Source organism: Elgaria multicarinata, chromosome 7 (assembly GCF_023053635.1).
Source record: "Elgaria multicarinata webbii isolate HBS135686 ecotype San Diego chromosome 7, rElgMul1.1.pri, whole genome shotgun sequence".
Classification (NCBI taxonomy): Eukaryota; Metazoa; Chordata; class Lepidosauria; order Squamata; family Anguidae; genus Elgaria; species Elgaria multicarinata.
In genome coordinates, this window is record NC_086177.1 from 86,309,354 (window position 1) to 86,328,394 (window position 19,041).

At 40.7% G+C, this 19,041-nt stretch overlaps 1 protein-coding gene across 2 annotated transcripts in view; it reads left to right on the forward strand.

Annotated features, from left to right (window-relative positions):
- Positions 1-228: 228 nt before the first annotated feature.
- MTDH (metadherin) overlaps positions 229-19,041 on the forward strand; it is a 31,436-nt gene continuing 12,623 nt past the window's right edge. Inside the window, exons 1-6 of one of the 2 annotated variants that reach the window (XM_063130974.1) lie at positions 229-936; positions 11,631-11,735; positions 13,718-13,802; positions 14,842-15,018; positions 17,136-17,204; positions 18,366-18,584. In XM_063130974.1, coding sequence (XP_062987044.1) covers positions 487-936; positions 11,631-11,735; positions 13,718-13,802; positions 14,842-15,018; positions 17,136-17,204; positions 18,366-18,584 — 1,105 coding nt within the window. In that variant the 5' untranslated portion in view covers positions 229-486. Of the gene's footprint in view, positions 937-11,630; positions 11,736-13,717; positions 13,803-14,841; positions 15,019-17,135; positions 17,205-18,365; positions 18,612-19,041 lie in introns of both variants that reach the window. The other variant, XM_063130973.1, reaches the window with a different exon arrangement.

Genomic DNA, 19,041 nt, shown 5'->3' on the forward strand with positions numbered 1-19,041 from the left:
GCCTGCACCAATCCCACGCAAGGAGTGACGTGTACCGACTGGCTCTTTACGAGCCTCCTTTTTGCTCTGACCACATAGTAAAAGGGGAGGAACCCCAGCTAAGAAAGTGGGAGGGTTTTTTTCAGGCGCAGGCGCTGCCTGGGCCGCCCCAACCAACGGTTCCCCTGGGCTGCACGTGACCGCTTTCGTCACTGTGGCCCCGTGCGCGCAAACCCGAGGCGCGCGCGTGCGCTGGAACGCTGTGGCCGCCGACGTTCGGCGGCAGAGGGGTGACGTTGCGCTCTTGGGCCGTGAGCACCTCCGAGGCGGCGCTTCTGCAAGCCGAGTCAGTGAGCGGGTAGTAACCGCCGCCTTTCGCTCTTCCGACGGGCAGCCGAGCCGTGGGAGAACCGAGGAGCTTTTGGCTCCTCCGCCCCGGTCCTAGGCGGGTGAGAGATGCGCTCGGCGTGACGCGAATTCCTGCTGGTCCCGCTCCCCTCACAAGCCATGGCTGCGCCGAGCTGGCAAGAGGCTGTGGCCCAGCAGGCCGAGGAGGTGTCGGCCCGGGTGCGGGACGTGCTGTCGGCCGGCGTGGGCCTACTGCGCACCGAGCTGGGCCTGGAGCTGCCCCCGGGCCTGGAGCCGCAGCGCCTGCCCACCTGGTTAGTGCTGCTCTCCGCGTCCGCCCTGGCGCTGCTGCTCCTGGTGGGGCTTCTGTGGGCCGCGGGCTGCGCCAGAGGAGGAGATGCTCGCAGAAAGCGCCCCAGGAGAACCACCGTCGAGACGGAGGAGGAGGAGGAAGACGAGGACGAGGAAGAAGAAACGGCGATGACCCTGGGGCTGAGGGGAGGCGGCGGCCCTAACAAGGGGGTCGCTGGGGCAGCCACGGGGCTCTTGCTGAAGGGAGAGGAGCAGAAGAAGCGGAATAAAAAGAAGCCACCGGAGAAAACGGGCAGGGTGAGTGGAAACGTAGAAGGAAGGGCGGGGTTGGTGGTTGGGTACGTAGATGGGGATCGAGTTAATAAAGAAAGTCGCGAGGAAGGGACACAAGGACTTCTGATATCTCGATCCAGTACCGTTAACCTCTGTCGAGGGTAGGATCTGTTTTACACGATGTACACAGCACTTGCGTGTTAAAAAAAGTTGCATGTATATGCTTGTTTAGGAGTGCAATAGTTAGAGCTGGTCTAGATGTTGCATTTGTAAAGACCTCTTTCCCTGTTCTTTTCTCCCTATGCTTTTCAAATAACATTCTGAACTGGGGCCTCTCAGAAAATTGGTGCAACTGCTTTCATAAATTTAGCAACTTGCAAACTTTCTTATCACTGAAGTAATCTCTGCAATCATCGGTGAGTCCTTGGTTCTGACGTTTCGGTGCTCCTGCGACTCCTCCCATGAGCAGTACTTTACAGGCTTTAGCTGGTGGCTGTACCGTTTGCATCAGTTCTCAACTTTCCAGTGTGCATACATAACCCAAAATACATGTGTGAATGTGTTATTGTGTGATGTGAGGTTTCACATAAGTGTTTCATACTTTGTCCTATAGAGAAAGTAAAATATGTGAAGCAATGGTCCTTGGAGGACTGCAAGGTCAGACTTTTAAAATTTAGCTTGCTTGCTTGGTCCAGTTAAATTAGACTGATGTTTAATCCTAGGCATGCATTTGAGTAAGCCCTATTCAATTGGTGGGACTTCCTTCAAAGTAAATATTAGATTGGGTTGTTCACTGGGTTTTTTCCCCCTTGTTCACATAGTTTGTGGACGAATGGCTACAGTTGGTATTCTCTCTATTCCACGTTTGGAGAATGGATATTAAACTTGAACATGCCACAGAAACGTGGCAACAATTTGACCAGGACATTTCTGGACTTTGACATTTCTGCAAGGAAATGTCATCTAAGTTTTTTGGGGGGATTAAATGTGCAAAATGCTTGCTTTAGAATTTAATATTGGCTCCGTTTATTTATTTATTTATTTTTGCAAATCTTAATATTGTCAATCAGCAAAGTTCTCCAGGAAATTTGCAGAAGTTATAAGTCTAAGGGTGGTATCTAGGAAATAGAACTGCTTTTCCTGTCATGTGGTGAAAGTGGTTCAGTAAAACCAGTCACTTTTAGAGCATTATGGTCTGGGCTATGGCAAAACTGAATATGTTCTGCTATGACATGATACGAAATTCCCAAACTCCTATGGTGTAATCGTTTTCTGGTATAATGGCATATTTGAAAATCCATTCATAGGCCTAATATGTAATATACTGTAACTAAACAAGTATTTCCAAGGCTAATGTGAAAGGGTTGTGGGATATAGCAGTCAGATTTCTGCATGTTGTGCTCCAGATTATATCACTTCCAATGCTGTCTTGTAGCACAATTTTAGGGGAAAATAACAGTGGAAACTTGAAGTGAACTGAAACTTGTATGTGTGATTTATTGGAAACATTAACAATAGAGCTAGCATTTTCTAGAGAGACCTTGGGTTGAAAATCGTGTTTGCTTTAAGCTTGGTGCTGTACTATGTGCATTTTTCAGATCTATTCAGTTGGGTGAGAGCAGGGGATTTGCATATGACACCCAACTATTTATCCTTCAGAGCCAAGTCTAATGATTAATTCTTTAAACCAATTCATAGAATTGGTAATAGTCTGGATGAGGGTTGAAATGCTTAAATTCAGCCTAAATGCATTGGTTGTTCTGGATGGGATTACACTCCTTCCTTTAAAAAGAAATTTCACAGTTTGGATTTTTTCCTGACTCCATCGTTATAGTGTGACACCTAAATGCAATCTGGCAAAGTCCATCTCTTTCAACTGCCGCCTCTCTTTGGGGCGGTAACCTCAATCTGGTAACCTCACAAATTGCAACATGCATGTCGCAATATATCATGTTACTCTTAAACTTTTCTGAAACTGGGCACAATTCAAAGTGCTGGCTCTTGCCTTTCAATCCCTAAACTGGCCAGGTTATTTTGGGGACCACCTTCTCTCACACAAACTTTCTTCTATGCTTCCATCATCTTTTGAGACCGTGCTTCAGTTGCTATGGATCTTAATGACAAAGAAGAAATGGGCTTTTCGGTGGTACCCAATTTCCAGAACTCCTATCCAGCAGAGGCTTGCTCCCTATTTTTAAGTGCTTTTCATGTCTGGATTTTTATGACAGTCCTGTTTTATAATTTTATGAAGTAAGCTTCCTGGTTTCAGTTTGAAGTGAGATATATTAACTTAATATAACACCCTTGCCTTTGTCCTGTAGTTTCCAGTTGACTCTTGCAAAGCCTGAAATGTGGTAGGGCTTACTTAAAAGTGATTCTTTGGAAAGAGAAGTGGTTCACAACAAATGCAATGTGACATCAGTACATTATAGGGAGAGGTGAGGAAACTAAACACAGGGTTACAGCTTTGCAAAAGCCCCTAATTTATCTCATCTAGTTCGGTGCATAGTTCCTATGCAAGTAGACTCTGGTTGCTTTTTTTTAGCAGACACTAAGATGAACTATAGTAATTTATGAGGAATAAGTATATGCAGTCATTGTTATTTCAGTGAATCTTACTTTGTGTAATGACAATTTTCAAGGTGTCTAGCAGAGCACTAATGCTGGGAGGAGGGGAAATAATGTTGCAGAATTGCCTTCCCTCAAAACAACACCAATGTCCATCATTTAGGACTGTGGCATTGTATATATCCACATTTTGCCCTCATGCAGAAGGAGCCAATGAACCCACAATAAAACCCCTCTGCACAACAGTGCTAGAGCATTCCCAATGACCTGGCCAGTAGCAACTCTGCTACTCAAAGTCCTAAGGGATTCCTCCAGGCAAGGGTCTACAACCACTGGCTTGGAACACAACAGAGAGCCAGTGTGGTATAGTGGTTAGAGTGTTTGAGTGGGACTCAGGAGATCTGGGTTCTAGTCCCCACTTGGCCATGGAAACTCACTGGGTGACTTTGAGCCAGTCACAGACTCTCAGCCCAACCTACCTCTCAGGATTGTTGTGAAGATAAAAATGGAAAGGAAAAGGATTATGTACGCCACCTTGGGTTCCTTGAATGAAAAAGGTGGGATATAAATGCTGTCAATCAATCAATCAATAAAAACAAACACAAAGGGAGAGACCACACAACACAGCACCTCCATAGCTCCTTATGTAGGATGTCGTCTTATACACCCAAGTAGCAGCATCCATCCAACATGTGCACTATCTTGTCAAGCTGTTCCCTCTAACCTCATGTCACATTCTGAGGCTAAGTGAAGTGAGATCATACTGGTACAGGGGTTCCATCTCTGTCATTCCTTAGCAGTAAAAACACAATACATTTGGCAGTTATTAAAACAGTGTCCAGGATGCAGTAGATCTTGAAAGGGAAGGATGGATGTGTGGGGTGACCAACCAGTCTCTCTAAGCTGGTGTCTTATTTCTCATGGCTTGTGGGATGGATCCTGTACCTATAGGAGATGGCCTGTGGAGAGCAAGGGAACATAAGAGGCTGCCTTATGAGTCGGACCAGACCATTGGTCTATCTAGCCCAGTATTGTCAACATTGATTGGCAGCGGCTCTCCAGGATTTCAGGCAGGATTCTTTCCTTGCCCTACCTGAAGCAACCAGGGATTGAACCGGGGACCTTCTCCATGAAAAGCATTTGCTGTATTACACTGAGCTAAGGGAGATGCAGACAGAGCAAGGCAACATACAGTTGGAGCATATAGTCTCTGAAGCTGGATGCAGGAGAAGAAGGAGTGATAGTAGATTGCTCAGCCAGTGCTCATGCCTCAACCTCCACTTCCTAATGAGGGGAAGAGCAGACTGCAGTGACTGAATGTGTGTTCCTCTTACCCCTTGGGGATTGCAACAGCACTCTGTTTGCAGTAGCTATTTGTTGCGTTCTGTGGATCTAGGCTAAGATCCTGCAAGGCAAAAGTGCTCATGAGTGTTTAGCTAGCTAGTGTGAATGGTTGGAGTGGGTTGCATGGCCTTTGCCAAGACAGGACTTACCTGCATGAGTGCCTCCTTGTGTGCATGTATGCCTGCTGTCTATATGTGTGGGAGACATGGGGTAAGATTATTAGAGTAATACAGTTCAGAGAAAACACAGGATTTATGTTTGGGAAAGAGATGAGGGAAACCTGGAAGATGTTTGCAGTAGTAACATTTTATAGAATTGTTGCCCTCTTCTCTTGCTCTGTTGTTATGCAACTTGCTATGCTGGTGCTCTCTTTTTTTTTGAGCTTTAAGTATACATACATAAATTTGTATATCTATAACAATGAATATAAATCAATGCATATATATGAAAATATAACTTACTAACAATTATACATAGGTTTCAACAAAAGTGAATCAGTTATCCAAATAAATACCCATTTGGAGGTGGTGTCTATATGCTACCCATTCAAATGTTGAAAGCGTTTTAAGGTCCTCTATCCATTGCATTATAGGAGGTGAACATTTATCCTTCCAGTGTTGTGATATCAGTCTTTTAGCTGTCAAGAGGGCGTGGAGAATCCATTTACGCAGACCATTAATTACCATGAAGCAGGTAAATAATTTAAAAGAGTGTGTATATCAGTGAATATTAAAGACTGTTCCAGTACAAAATGTATCCATGTAATAACCTTCTCCAAAAAGAAGCAACTACTGGACATTGCCAAAACATGATTAAAAGAAGCATAAGCTGCATTACACTGCCAGCAATTAGCTGAATTAGACAATCCCTTATTAAAGAGACATTGCACTGCCCAGTAGACACATTAGAAAATGTTTTTTTAAAATAAGACACAGTCTAAGATCCATAGGTTTAGACACCAAAGCAATAATTCATGATTAGTCCCTGTCTCATTCCTGTTTAAACACTTTATATTATATTTATTCACCAATAACAAGTATTTGTAGACATGAATCATCCTGACCTGCCTCAATAGGTGCTTCCCATAATGAGAGAGATGTATGCTGTAAAAGTGGTGGAGCCAAACCTAGATACTAACCAATGCTGCAATTGCAAGTATTACCACAGCTGGCAAGTCACATTTGGCACACAAGATAGAAAATGACAAAAACATATTAGCACCCACTAGTTGATCAAAAGTAAGAATTGCCCTATTTGTCCATGTCCACCACAAAAACATTTTCTTACCATTTTTATTTTTTTATTATTATTATTATTATTATTATTATTATTTTGGTAAGAAATTGCCCCATAGAGGAAGTCCCCTGAATTTTACGAAACAAAACATTGACTTTATGAAAATATTTGCCAGGTATAGATAACCATGTTGGATGATATGGTACTTGTAAGGATCCTTGGAAGAGAATTTTTAGCAATGTGCTGAAGTTCCCATGTGCGTAGCAACGCCTGACTATTTTGTGCAAAGTGCCCTTTCTCTGTAGCTCGCCTAATGACTCTAAATATAAATGATATGGGACCAGAGAGAGATCCATGTTGCATACCCTATCATATGAGTTGTGGACTTCTTGTATGGGGTTTAAATACTGATGGTGTACTGCAACTGGGTATCGACTTGTACCGTATCCTGTGCTCTGTCATGGCAATGTGAGTGAGACTGTCAACTTTCCTTCCCATTGAAATCAGTGGTAGGAAAATTCCATGCAACCAGGGTCTGGTGTAAAATTATATCATTAATATAGATGTGGTTGTGGTCTAGAGAAACATAAGATATTGCGTAAATGTGTTCATGCCCTGTGCTGCCCCTCTTCTGTTGATGATCCCGACCTGTTATAGATGTTCTGGTAGCATGTCATTGTTGTGTATCTTTCCCTCTGCTTGTGTAGTGTCGCTCCGCTGAATTGTATAAACCCTTAGCTAAGCTTATCTCTGTAAGAGTGCTCTATAAAATCTAGTTCCTTGAACGAGAAACTTGTAGCCAACTATTTTAGAACAACACACAATCTGGCCTTCTCCTACCACATCACTGGCATACTGTCCAATTGCTTTCCTAACTCTTTTGCATGTCCAACCACAAATCATCTCACTTTTGCATTAGCAGCAAACAGACCTTACTCTTTTTAAACTCTCTGTGAAGTTTTTCCAGCCTCCTGGATTGATTTCAAATGTTTTATGCTATGTTGCAGACAGTTCAAAATAGGACTGGAGAAATACTTCAGACCTGGGGAAGGGGGACCAGGATCAGATTTGTAGAATCCAGATGTATTAGTTTTGTGTTAAGACTCTACCTATCTGGAGCTCTTTACGCACTTTTGCTATGCCCTGTGCTTGAGATGGTTCTACTCTTAAAGGCAGCCTAAGAATCATTTTCAATAGAATACAGTTTTAAATAACTGGCCTGCTGCTAAACCGGTTACATGACAATGGTAAGAGATGTAACTCCATCATGTATAATGCTGCCTCGTGTATAATGTAGACGAGTTGGAGGTGCCATAGTGGGATCTGATTTTTTCCCCTTCTAATTCCTCCCCCACCCTTTAAATATGCATGAACTTACCCTGTTACATGTAGTTCATATGGATAGGAAAAGCCTGGTTGCACCATGTATTATTTTGATGAGTTTGAGTATCCTAGCTGAGGGCCTCAATAACTTTCAATAGGGTTCTTTTTTTCAGTTGCTGTTACCAAGTTCCAAATAGAAGTTCTACAGAGTAGTTAAACTTGAAGCAAGCTGTATGTTCTGTGTGAGAAATGGCACTGAAGGCTCTTGGGAATACAGCATAATGTATATCAGTTAGATTCTTTGCACCACTTAGAACAGAGATGGGATGTAATTATAGAAGGGGGTATTTTGCAACTGTGGTTGTTTCCAGCCTCTCATGTTGTAAAGTGAGAATTCAAAGTGAACTTACACTTCTGTAGTTATATTTAGAAACTTGATTTTATGTCACTGAGCTGCCTTAGGTATGTCTCATATATATTTTCAAGAAATGTTACAGGGATATAGAGACTCTTTTTGCTCTTAAGCTGGATAGCATGTAACTGCTCAGGATTTAACAAATAAGCTTACATTTCTGTAACTTTCTTTTTTAAGAAAGAAAGTTATCAGAAGGTGGATGAACCCTATGATCTATTTTGCATGTAATGGTGCCAAATCATGGGTTAATTAACGCAAGATTTGCTAAAGTGTGTGCTAGATCCATGCTGTTGCCTCTTTAAATATGCAACCTCTTATCAGCTCAACCAGAGGTTGTTCCGTGATGATGGAACTTGGACACTATGAACTGGTTTACACATTAAAAGCAATCCATTCTGATTTAAATAAGCCATGCTGGCTTGTTTTAATCCCCAGTGTGTGTCGTGGCTTGTCATGGCTTGTTTGAGGGGGAAACAACCCTCATCCCATGGGCTATTGTAGGGTTATTTGAAGGTTGTTTCAGCTGTGCCTGGGCAGGTAATTAGGGAAAGCTGTCAAGCATGCACCAGGGATTAAAACCAGTTTGTTTGATCGTATGAACCAGCTCTATGGGTTAACTATGGTTAAGCAACCCAAAATTAACCTAAAATGACTTGTTACGTTAATTTTGGGTTGTTTAAGCCACGATTCACACATGGTGTCCAGATTTCGGATGTAATGGCGCAACCTTCAATTGGAGGTTGTATATTCAAAATGGTGCCAGCACACACTGTAGAACAGTAATTTTAATAAGGAATTAAAGAAATGACTGTGCTACCAATCTTACAGAGATAATTAAAAAACATTTCCGCCTATGGTCCTCTCTTCATTATTTCCAGACATTTTAAATATCTAGTCTTTCTATAAAAGTGTTCTTATTACGTAGTTTATAGAAATCATTTGGGGAGGGAATAAAAGATAAGTAACAATATATAAATACTTTGTATTGAATTCTAAAAGAAAATATTTCATAATCCAAAGCGGTTCAATTTTTCCAGGAAAAAGAAAAACGGTCCTCAGGGAGAAATGGTTTCACCACCACCAATTTTTCCGGGGTTTTTTGGGCCTTCACATCTCTTAACAAAGCATAGAGATGTGGGTTTTCTGGAAAAGGTTGGATTGGAAATGTTTCCTTAGTGAATTTGCACAGGGTAATTTGCATCAGAAATGTTTCGGTTTGCATTCGAAAATGTTCTGATGCCCTTGAGGTGTGACCTAATTTAGTACGTATATTTTACTTGTATTTAGTAAATGAAAATGCTTAAAGTACCCCCATGTTGTTGTTGTTATTTACTTATTTATTTTTGTTCCCAGTATACCTAAAGGGTTTGACCTGAAATATTTGACATGGGAAATTAAAGCACCCTTAATGTGATTTAAACGTTAATTTGTGTCAACGGTTTTTATTGGGAGAAGCAGCATGGTAAGATGATGTCGTCATGCAAGTTTCACCTGTTCTTGCAAATTCTGTGACAAGTTGTATTCTGCTTCCTGGGGAGTTTCCTATTGGCATTGCTTTTGATCCTCTTGAAGCCTTAGGGGGTCTTTGGAATACGGAAATGACCCAAGCGATTGCCTTATTCATTCTTAGAGAGGCCGTTCTGTTTCTTTCTACACCAGGGAGTTTATGGCAGTGACAGAATGCAGGTAGAGAAAGATTCAGGATAAGTCTGGCTGAACAGTAGCTAGAGCCCACTTTAAGGCCTACTTCGTAGCTGTTGGTGGGAAGCTTATTACATTTGGGATTCCAGAGTGGCCTGGAGGAACCTAATGTGGCTGCCTCCTGACCTGCTTTGTTAATAACGTGTTTATTGTATTTTAAGGTGTTTTATTGTTTAAATCTAGTTTATATTGTTTTTGAAAGCTGTCTTGAGTGCCATTTTTGGTAGAAAGGCAAGCTATAAATCAAATAAATAAAGATGTTTGTATGCAATCTAACTTTAATGCTACGTTGGGTAGTTTGGTCTTTGGTTACTTCCTCTGCTTGGAAAAGTTTGAGTCCCACTTGGAGGGCGTGGAATGTGAATGGAATGGAAACCTGAATAGAAATACACCAAGGTGCAACAATTTTGTTGCAGGGTCCCTTTTACTCCTGCTAATACTTCCCACCATGATGGAGCTGGAGCCAGAATGGTGCAATCCACACACGTGTGTGGTATTGGCAGACTAAGGATTACTTAAATACCCATAGCTGTCTGTAGATAACAATGGAGAAATCAAGTGACTGAATGAAGCTGGGATTAGGTGTTTGGGCCAATGGAGGGGAAAATCCCACAAAAGCCAATTATGCTATTTCTGGGTCAGGATAGCCTAGCCTCAGTAACTAGCCAATAGTAACATTCTGGATAGATTACTGCAATGTGTTCTTTGTGGAGCTATCCTTGAAGATGGTTTGAAAGCTGCAGCTGGTGCAGAATGCTGGAGCCTGGCAGCTAGTGGGAGCAGCAAGAAGGGATCACACCACCCAGAACCTGCAAACACTGCATTGGTTGCTGGTTAGCTATTGAGCCTAGCTCAGTATCTTGCTGTTGGCATATAAAGCCTAATTTGGGACCCAATTACATCCCCATTACCTTATGATCAGTGGGGAATACTTTGCTTGTTTTCCTGCCAATAACAAACTCCAGGAAAGAGGTGATACAGGAGAAGGCATTATCTGTGGTGGAACCCTGTTTATGGAATTCCTTCTGAGGATCACCTTTCCTCACAAATTAATTGTTTAAATGAAGGCTGGTGGTATTTTTATATGATTTGGAGCTTGATGTACAGGATGCTGGAGAGGCTTGTCACAACTGTTTTATGGCATTTCAGATTTGTGTTGTGATTATTTTAATGATTTTGTTACCTTGGTTTGTTAGGCATCCTGTGTTCCAGAACTTGAAGAAGGGTGGGATTGAAAAATACAGGATGAATTAATACATAACACATACATACATGCACATGTACCGAGTATGCACAGTGGGCACAGAATATTGACTGGCTGTGTTGGAGGAGGGGAGGAACAGAGAGCGGGGGTGAGATGGACTGCATGGGACCATAAACAGAAGCCCTACACACTGCAACGTTTTGTTGCATGAGCCCACATATTACTATTGTGTAACTGAACAGCATTTAGCATTGGATATGCTAGGCTGACCATAAGAAAAGGAGCACAGGTCTCCTATATCTTTAACAGTTGCATAGAAAAGGGAATTTCAGCAGGAGTCATTTGTATGCATGCAGTACCTGGTGAAATCCCATTTTCATCACAACAGTTAAAGCTGCAGGAGCTATACTAATGACCAGATTTAAAAGAGGGCAGGGCACCTGCAGCTTTAACTGGTGTGATTTCACCAGGTTCTCCATATATACAAACGACACCTGCTGAACTTCCTTTTTCAATACAACTGTTAAAGATACAGGAGCCCTGCCCTCCTTTTCATATGGTCACCCTAGATATGCTATGTTGGTGGTCTTGGACTACATGTAAGAAAAAGCAAATTTTAACAGTTCTTTAGGGGAAACTATCTTGTTTTAGCCTCGAAATAAAGCAATGCCACATACATTTATTTTCAACTCTTTCTACTTGCTGTGGACAAATGAGTCTTTAGGATTTTCATTACTAGAACTCTAAGCAGACTAAGCAGTGCTTGGGATAGGCAGGTTTATCAATTTAAGACAGGCTTAACTTTTGAAACACTGGCTGGCTTCAATAGAGTAAAATGTTTATATTGCATAATAATGAAAGATTTAGGTTTTAGTTTTGTGTGAACTGTCTAAAATTCACGTGGCTAAATTTCTTTTATGCAACTAGCTTAACGGTCAGCCTGCTCATGAAATGTCTGAAGAGGAAATAATGCAGACAGTTCGAAGAGAGAACTTAAAGCAGCCATCAGATGTGGAAAAGAAAACTGAAAAGGTTAGTCATTATTATGTCCCTGATGGAAAGCTGCAGATAGTATTATTTCTAAACCATTAGTGTCCAAAGCAAAGTTTAGACCACGGTTCTTGGTTGCCAGTTTTTGCCAACACTCCTTCCTCCTCCTCCACCAAGGTTAGGATTGAGGTCTACTCTTTGATGTCATTTGAGCTTTGTGCCTCTAAGACCCAATGCGACTGTAGAAGCAAGCCCCTGTCTTAATCTCTAGCCTGGAGAAAGATGCTGTTTTGTCTAACCTCAGAAGGGCTTTTAAAGCACCAAGACATTTTATGTTTTTCAAGGCTAGATGTTATATTAAGGCTGGGTTCACACATCACACTATGCTGGATAAATAGTTTTGTGAGCAACCTACCATGCTCCCTTCAGACAATTAGGTAAACAAGATACACAGAGTAGTTTATTTCATACAATCATAGAATAGTAGAGTTGGAAGGGGCCTATAAGGCCATCAAGTCCAACCCCCTGTTCAATGCAGGAATCCACCCTAGAGCATACCTGACAGATGGTTGTCCACCCCGCCCCTCCTTCTCCTGTAGTCCTCCCACCCAGCTGGGCAGGTATCCCAGCTTCCTTTGTGGTGGGAATAGAGAACACTTGGGAAGAGCAGAATGGCAGCAGTGTTTTTGACTGCTCTTGCCAAGCAGCTTTGTAGATGATCTCTGTAACCCACGCTGCATGACAGATAACACACTAACCCACCATAGATAAAATAATCCTTACTGCAGACCATGGGTTTTCAGGGTAGCTTATTTGGGGTAAATAATCAACCACGGGGGCGGGGGGGGGGGGGAATGAATATCCTACAGACAACATGCTAACCCATCATAGGTGGTTCTGGAAAAGAAACCATCACGGGTTAGCATGTTGTGTGAATCTAATCTAAGGTTGCACAGTTGGTCAATCGGCAACTACTGGTGAATTCCTGGGTGAACTTCAAAGATGTCTGACTCCCATTTGTGTAACAGCACTACCAAAAAGCTTTCTTTTTTGCTCTGCATAAGGCTTAATTTCTTATGTGCAATCTTCAGATATTAGCACATCAGAGAAGTTGTGCCATTAAAACCCTGTGAAAGACTGTAAAATGTTTGTGTGAAAATGTCTTGGCAATATTCAAAATGTATTAATTGTTCAACGGATATACAAGCTTGATTATAAACGTATTGACTGAGTTCACACAACATATAAGGTTGAGTGTGAGTTGTTGTTGAATAATAGGTGGCTGTGTTGTGTGAACCCAGCCATGTTAAAGAACCATGGTTTGTTAGCACAGCTTGGTTCACTCAACACAACAACCCATGGTTCAACAACAGCCCACAGTTCAATGGCAACCCATACTTAACCTTGAGTGTGGGTTGTTGTATTGTGTGAACCCAGCTATTGACTTAGGAGAAGCCTAATATCTGACAATATTGGGGCAGTTTGCACAACATAACCCCCAATCAGGGGTTGCATATTCGTAACAATAGCCCGCATGCACCACAACTCCTCAAGGGTAAATTAACTCTCAGTGGGCCGTCGTGTCATGCAAGCAAACTCAAAATCAGTTATCATTGGCACACCTGTTTTTAACAATACTGTTTCAACACAATCCTACTCAGAAGTAAGAACCATTGAGTTGAATGGGGCTTCTTCTAAGTTGAGTGGGTTTAGGTCTTTGGCCTTAATTTGTAAGTTATTTTATAAAATATGTTTCAATTTTAGTAATAAATATTAATCGTTGTATTGTTAGGTTCTAAGAAACTCAAGCATTTGTAACCAATACTTTTGCTTTGAGACATTTTAGGCCTCTTAAGGAGTATTTGTACTGCTTTGTGTGAAGCATTTCAATTCCAAATAATTACTTCAGAATGACGTCTACTGCTAGACTTACCATGTCCTCTGCTGTAATTCCTGATGCTCATCTTCATGTATTTTGATAGCATTAATCAATACTAAGAAAAAATATTTGCCTTCTATTTTAGTCAAAGAAAAATAAGAAGAAACCGAAGGGAGATGCTAAAACGGTTCAGGATCAGTCACGTGTGGATGGAAAAGAAGTTGATGAAGGTACTGAAAAACTGAAAACATACTGGATTAGATCCAACATATTTTCTACTTGTAGAAGCATCCCTTGAGAGGAGTAATGCTCAGAATTCTCCTGCCAGCAAAAGGGGAAGGGGTGATCTTCGCCTTACCTCCCCTCCCTCTGCAGTCCCAGTGCAACCTCCGTCACTGTTTGGGGGTGGTGTCCTCCAATTCTCTAGAGCATCGTGGGCTGCGGGGTAAGGGGACACAGGGAATTGGAGGGGGGAAATCAATAAAGATCTCTACCTCCATTCTGCGAGTGGAACTCACCTCCTGAATCAGAAGCCTTCAACAGATGCAACAACCCCTTCTGTCCATGGGTGGTAGATCCTAGATCCAACCCACAATCAAATTCACGGTTCATTCTATTACAACTTAAAATAAATCAAGTTTCTAATATATTAATAGGCTGCTACTCTTTACACGAATAGGTCAATATTTATATACTGAGTTAGGAAAGCTGCTAGTTTGTATTAGTGTGATATATTGTGCTGCTGTGTTAAGAATGTTATCTGAATGTTACAGATAACATTCAACAAATTATTGGAATTTGTTGAATCTAAGGTGTTGAGAAGAGGCAAACTAGCCATTTTAGAATAGTTTGGAGCGGTGTTGTTTTTGTGGGAGGTGGTTAGCTACACTTGGGAAAATTCATTAAAAGTAACAACTTAAGAATTAGAGTGACGATTCTTCCTCAATAGCTATTAACAATTTTACCCACAAGGTTTCAGGTCAGCCGAAGCTTGCAGCTGGAGTGAAAACATTCAAAAGAGACAAAAGAGTGTTTTGAGGAAGTATCACAAAGCTGGGTACTATAACTATAGCTAGCCATTGCAAGGGGAATTTCATAATGGTGGGCAAGTAGTCTTTCAGAGCCGTTTGTGTGCCATTTGCTGGTTTCCTCATTAAAGAATCCCTCACAAGCTTCTGAGGAATATACAGGATTTCCTTAAACACAGTCTGGAAACCACTGAGTTAGGTTAGTTCTGTTGTAGCTAATATTCTCTTGTGGCTGTTTCAGGAGCTTGGGAAACAAAAATCAGCAACAGAGAGAAACGGCAGCAGCGTAAACGTGACAAGGTACTGACTGATGTTGGGTCAGAGTCAAATCTAACAGCTATGGAAAATTCAGTTTCAGTATCCACTGAACAACTAACATCTGCAGCGACTTTTTCAATTGTTTCCAGAAAAAGCAAAGGTAGATATGTGAATTCTGTTACTTCTGTTTTTCGTTTCTCATCTTGGGGACAAGGTTGCAATATGTACAGAACAAGAAAATAGAAAAAAAGGGGGGAAGTAATACTTGAATTATGATTATAATGTCCATTTAATTAAAGATGCTTTTAAAAAAAATGTGGTTTTTTTTGGTTAGATAACCTTAATAACATATATTCTAGCTTAATCTGTTAACATAATCATACTTAACATAAAAGTGCACCCCCCACCACGGGATCTTATTCCTCTTTCCAAAATCTAATTGTTTCTTCTGGAGGTGGTTTCCCACTACCCTTAAAGAAAACAAATTCTAGGAACTGTTTCCATATTCCCTCAAAATCATTTGTTTTTGTTATTCCTCGTCTCACTTTTATATTACATGTTAATTTATCATTAATAGCAATATCCCAGATCTCTATACCAATCTTCTATATGGTAATCCCCTTGAACCTTCCAGTTCCTAGATATCATTAACCTTGCTGCTGTTAGCAAATTCGTTATCAATTCTTTTGTCTCTTTATTACAATTTAATTCTCCATATAATGATAACAATGCCACTATAGGTGTCTCTCCAATCTCCATTCCTAAAATTTCTTTTATCTCATTGAACACCATTTTCCACAATTTTTGTACAAATTCACATTCCCACCACATATGTAAATATGTTCCTTTTTTTTGACAACCTCTCCAACAATTTGCTGAGTTCAGCTTATTTATTTTATTTAATCTCACCGGGGTTAGATACCACCTCCATATAATCAGCATTGATCATAAATCTCAACAGCCGAGGAGGTCTGGACATATAATGAACCTAGAGACATTCCTGAGACATCGATTTTCATCTGTCCTATTTCTATGAGGCTCTTCTCTGACAGTTTTTGGATGATTTTGTATCCCACAGATCACTGCTAATTTGAGCTTATTCCCCTGAATCCTTGCCTTACTCCAAATATCCTGTAATCAGTTTATAGTCCCTGTGGAAATCCAGTTTGGAATAATCAGTTGCTTCACATTTTTATTTTGCAGAAGCATCAAAATATTCTTTTATTCAAGTAAAGCTCCAAATGCCTCATAGGCACTCTGGGGCTCTTTCAAACTAAATTGGATGAAGGGCATTACATCAAGTGTGCAAGTAATGCCATACAGAAAATTGTTTTGGATAGGATATATAATGACTTCAAACTTTAGAAAATGTGGTGGCAATTTCAATAGCAGAGTAGAATTGTACTACTAAACAATGATGATGATTGTTGTATTTATTTGGCGTATTTATATGCTTTCCCCTTTGTGTAAAGCTCCCAGGGTTGCTTTTGTATTCAAATAATAAGTGCACTAACTGAATGTCAAGTAGCTGATACAGATATCGAGCATAAACAGTACAAGTTCATTCAAGCAAGTGTGGTAGATGTTTGTAGTGTGGTATTTTTGTTTGTTTTGCCACTTCTGTTTGTTCTCTTCGAACACAAGAGAGGCAAAGGAAATACATATGCTGTTAAATTGGCAATCTTTAACTTGTCCCAAAACTTTAAAATCTTGTATATACTTTAGTTTTTCATCTTTTATATAGAATAGTACTATAGCTGTGATTTTATAGTATAATAACATTTGTCTACCATCTTCATCTTTACCTTGATACATGAATGTTATACTTTGTATGACAGGGGTCAGCAATGAAAAGGTTGCCTGCTCCTGTTATATGATGTCTATTCTTCAGGAAACAATGCTAAAATCTGGAGGTGATGGTGATCAAGCATTCTCTTATTGCTGATCACAAAAGGATTGTAAGAATCAAACTTACCAGTTATGGATAATCCAGCATTTACAGAACAACTAACATCTGCAACATCCTTCACCATGCTTTGAGATTAAAATAAATACTGATTTGTGATAGCTATTTCTAGTTTTTGAGCCATTTTTCCAAACTGCATTTGGAAAAAACTGTATTAGACCATGACTAGTCATTGGAGTAAAATATGAGGTGTTCAGGTTTCTGCTGTGCAGGCCTTGTGTTGCCCTTCCCATCAGCATCAGCAATAGGCATACATATTTCGTAGCAGGATATTTAGTCATTAATCCCTCCCCCTTTCTTTTTTTAATCAGGCGATCCTGTTTTGAATGTTCAAGCTAGTAACTCTAAATCTGGAAAAGGTGATGGTACACTTCAGCAAGGTAAGGTCTGTCTACTTTGCATAGTACGTTCATTGGGGTCCCGATGCCATCTAGGATTTTGTACACTAGCTTCAATGGAGCTTTTACCTGAACAGGCAGATTACCAACATCCAGCATCTTGCTTAATTGCTATACAGTCTTTCTTGACGTACATTTTTTATTCCCCTTCCCTCCTTTAAATTACTCTGTACTCAAGCTCCTAACCTGAATGCATAGGGCAGACTTGGTTCATTCAGATGATGATGATGATGAAAATAAGTGAAAGTTAGTTGTGGGCCTTACAACCTGTTCTTGCATATGTTTCCTCAGAAGGAAGTCCCAAGTATGCACACTAGGCTTTAAAGTGTAGAAAAGAAAAGTTGTTTTTTATAGATCTAGAGATGGATAAAAGTATTGCCCTGTAAAACTATTATATATTTGTTGGTAAAAGAAAACACAACTCTTTCTACTCTCCCACCATCCCCCCCCATACAGTTCAGCTATGAAGTGCAAAAATGCATACCAATGCACTTTATGCTTGGCCTTTCGAGGGATCTATGTGATAGCCATATCTAGGCCATCAACGAGAGTACTTGCAGCCATTTTGCTTTGCATAAGCCTAAACGAAATCCTAGCTTTCCATTTTGTCTGAACTGGGAGAAAAGGGTTGTCAAATTCAGAACAAGGCAGGATATTAAGTCATGGCATAAAGTTGGCTGAATATCCTTGCTTGCTCTGAAGCTGGTGACCACAGTTTAACAGTTCAGATGAAACAGGAAATGATGATATTCATTTATTATTACATCTATTTCCCACCTTTTTTCCTTCAAGGAACTCAAGGCAGCTTACATGGTCCTCTTCCTCTATTTTATCCTCACAACAAATCTATGGGGGTAGGTTAGGCTAGTTTCTTTGCACAGCCAAAGTGATCTCTAACAGGATCATGAAATAGTGACTGCTGCTAGCCAACTCTTGCTGGGAGGAAATTGGGGAAAAGATGTGGGTCAAAAAGGAAAAGTTGGAAGTGTTGGGCCAGAAACAAAAAATACTTTTAATGGGAAGTATTCTGCAGATGTATGATTATGGTATTGTTTTGTTCAACGCAGTAAATGTTTCACTTAAGCATGTATTTTTGTTTAACGCAGCAAATGTTTCACTTAAGCATGTATTTTTTGTTCAAAGTATCTTCAGGACTGAGCGAAGGCCCCACAGTAAATGGAGGCAACTGGAATGAAAAGCCTGTAAAGCTTTCTCCTCAGATTGGTGCAAGTGAGGAGAAATGGACTCCAGTGTCATCTGCAGGTAGCAAGAGGAAGACTGAGACATCAGCTTGGGGAAAAGATGCTGGAGATAATGGAAATGGGAAGGATTGGGGAGTGTCCCTGGTGGGCAGAACCTGGGGTGAGCGCACTTTGTTCCCTGGTATTGGTAAGTGCAAGTGCTTGTTCCTCCAAGAAAGTTTTTCTGTCAAGGTAGCTGGAATTAGGACTCTTAAACACACACATACACCAACAATAACAACATTAGTGTCTATTTAACTAACTGCTTTGCACAGCAAAATCCTTGTATCCCATTTTTTCAACCATATTCTTTGGGTAATTGGAAATGTTTAGTCCTTTATTTCATAAGCTATGATTAGAATATAAGACTTATCTGAGGTCAATCTGAAAGTTTTGATACATCCAGAGACCATTTTATTTTTTCAGCCGCAGACCTCCATACACTACATCATTTGAACCACACCACCTATTCCACACACACAAACATTTGCCCTTTGCAAAGACCACTTGAACATTCAGAACTAGTTTTTGGATCCTGGCCTGTATGTTCCATTCCCTCTAAGCAGTATATATTCAGC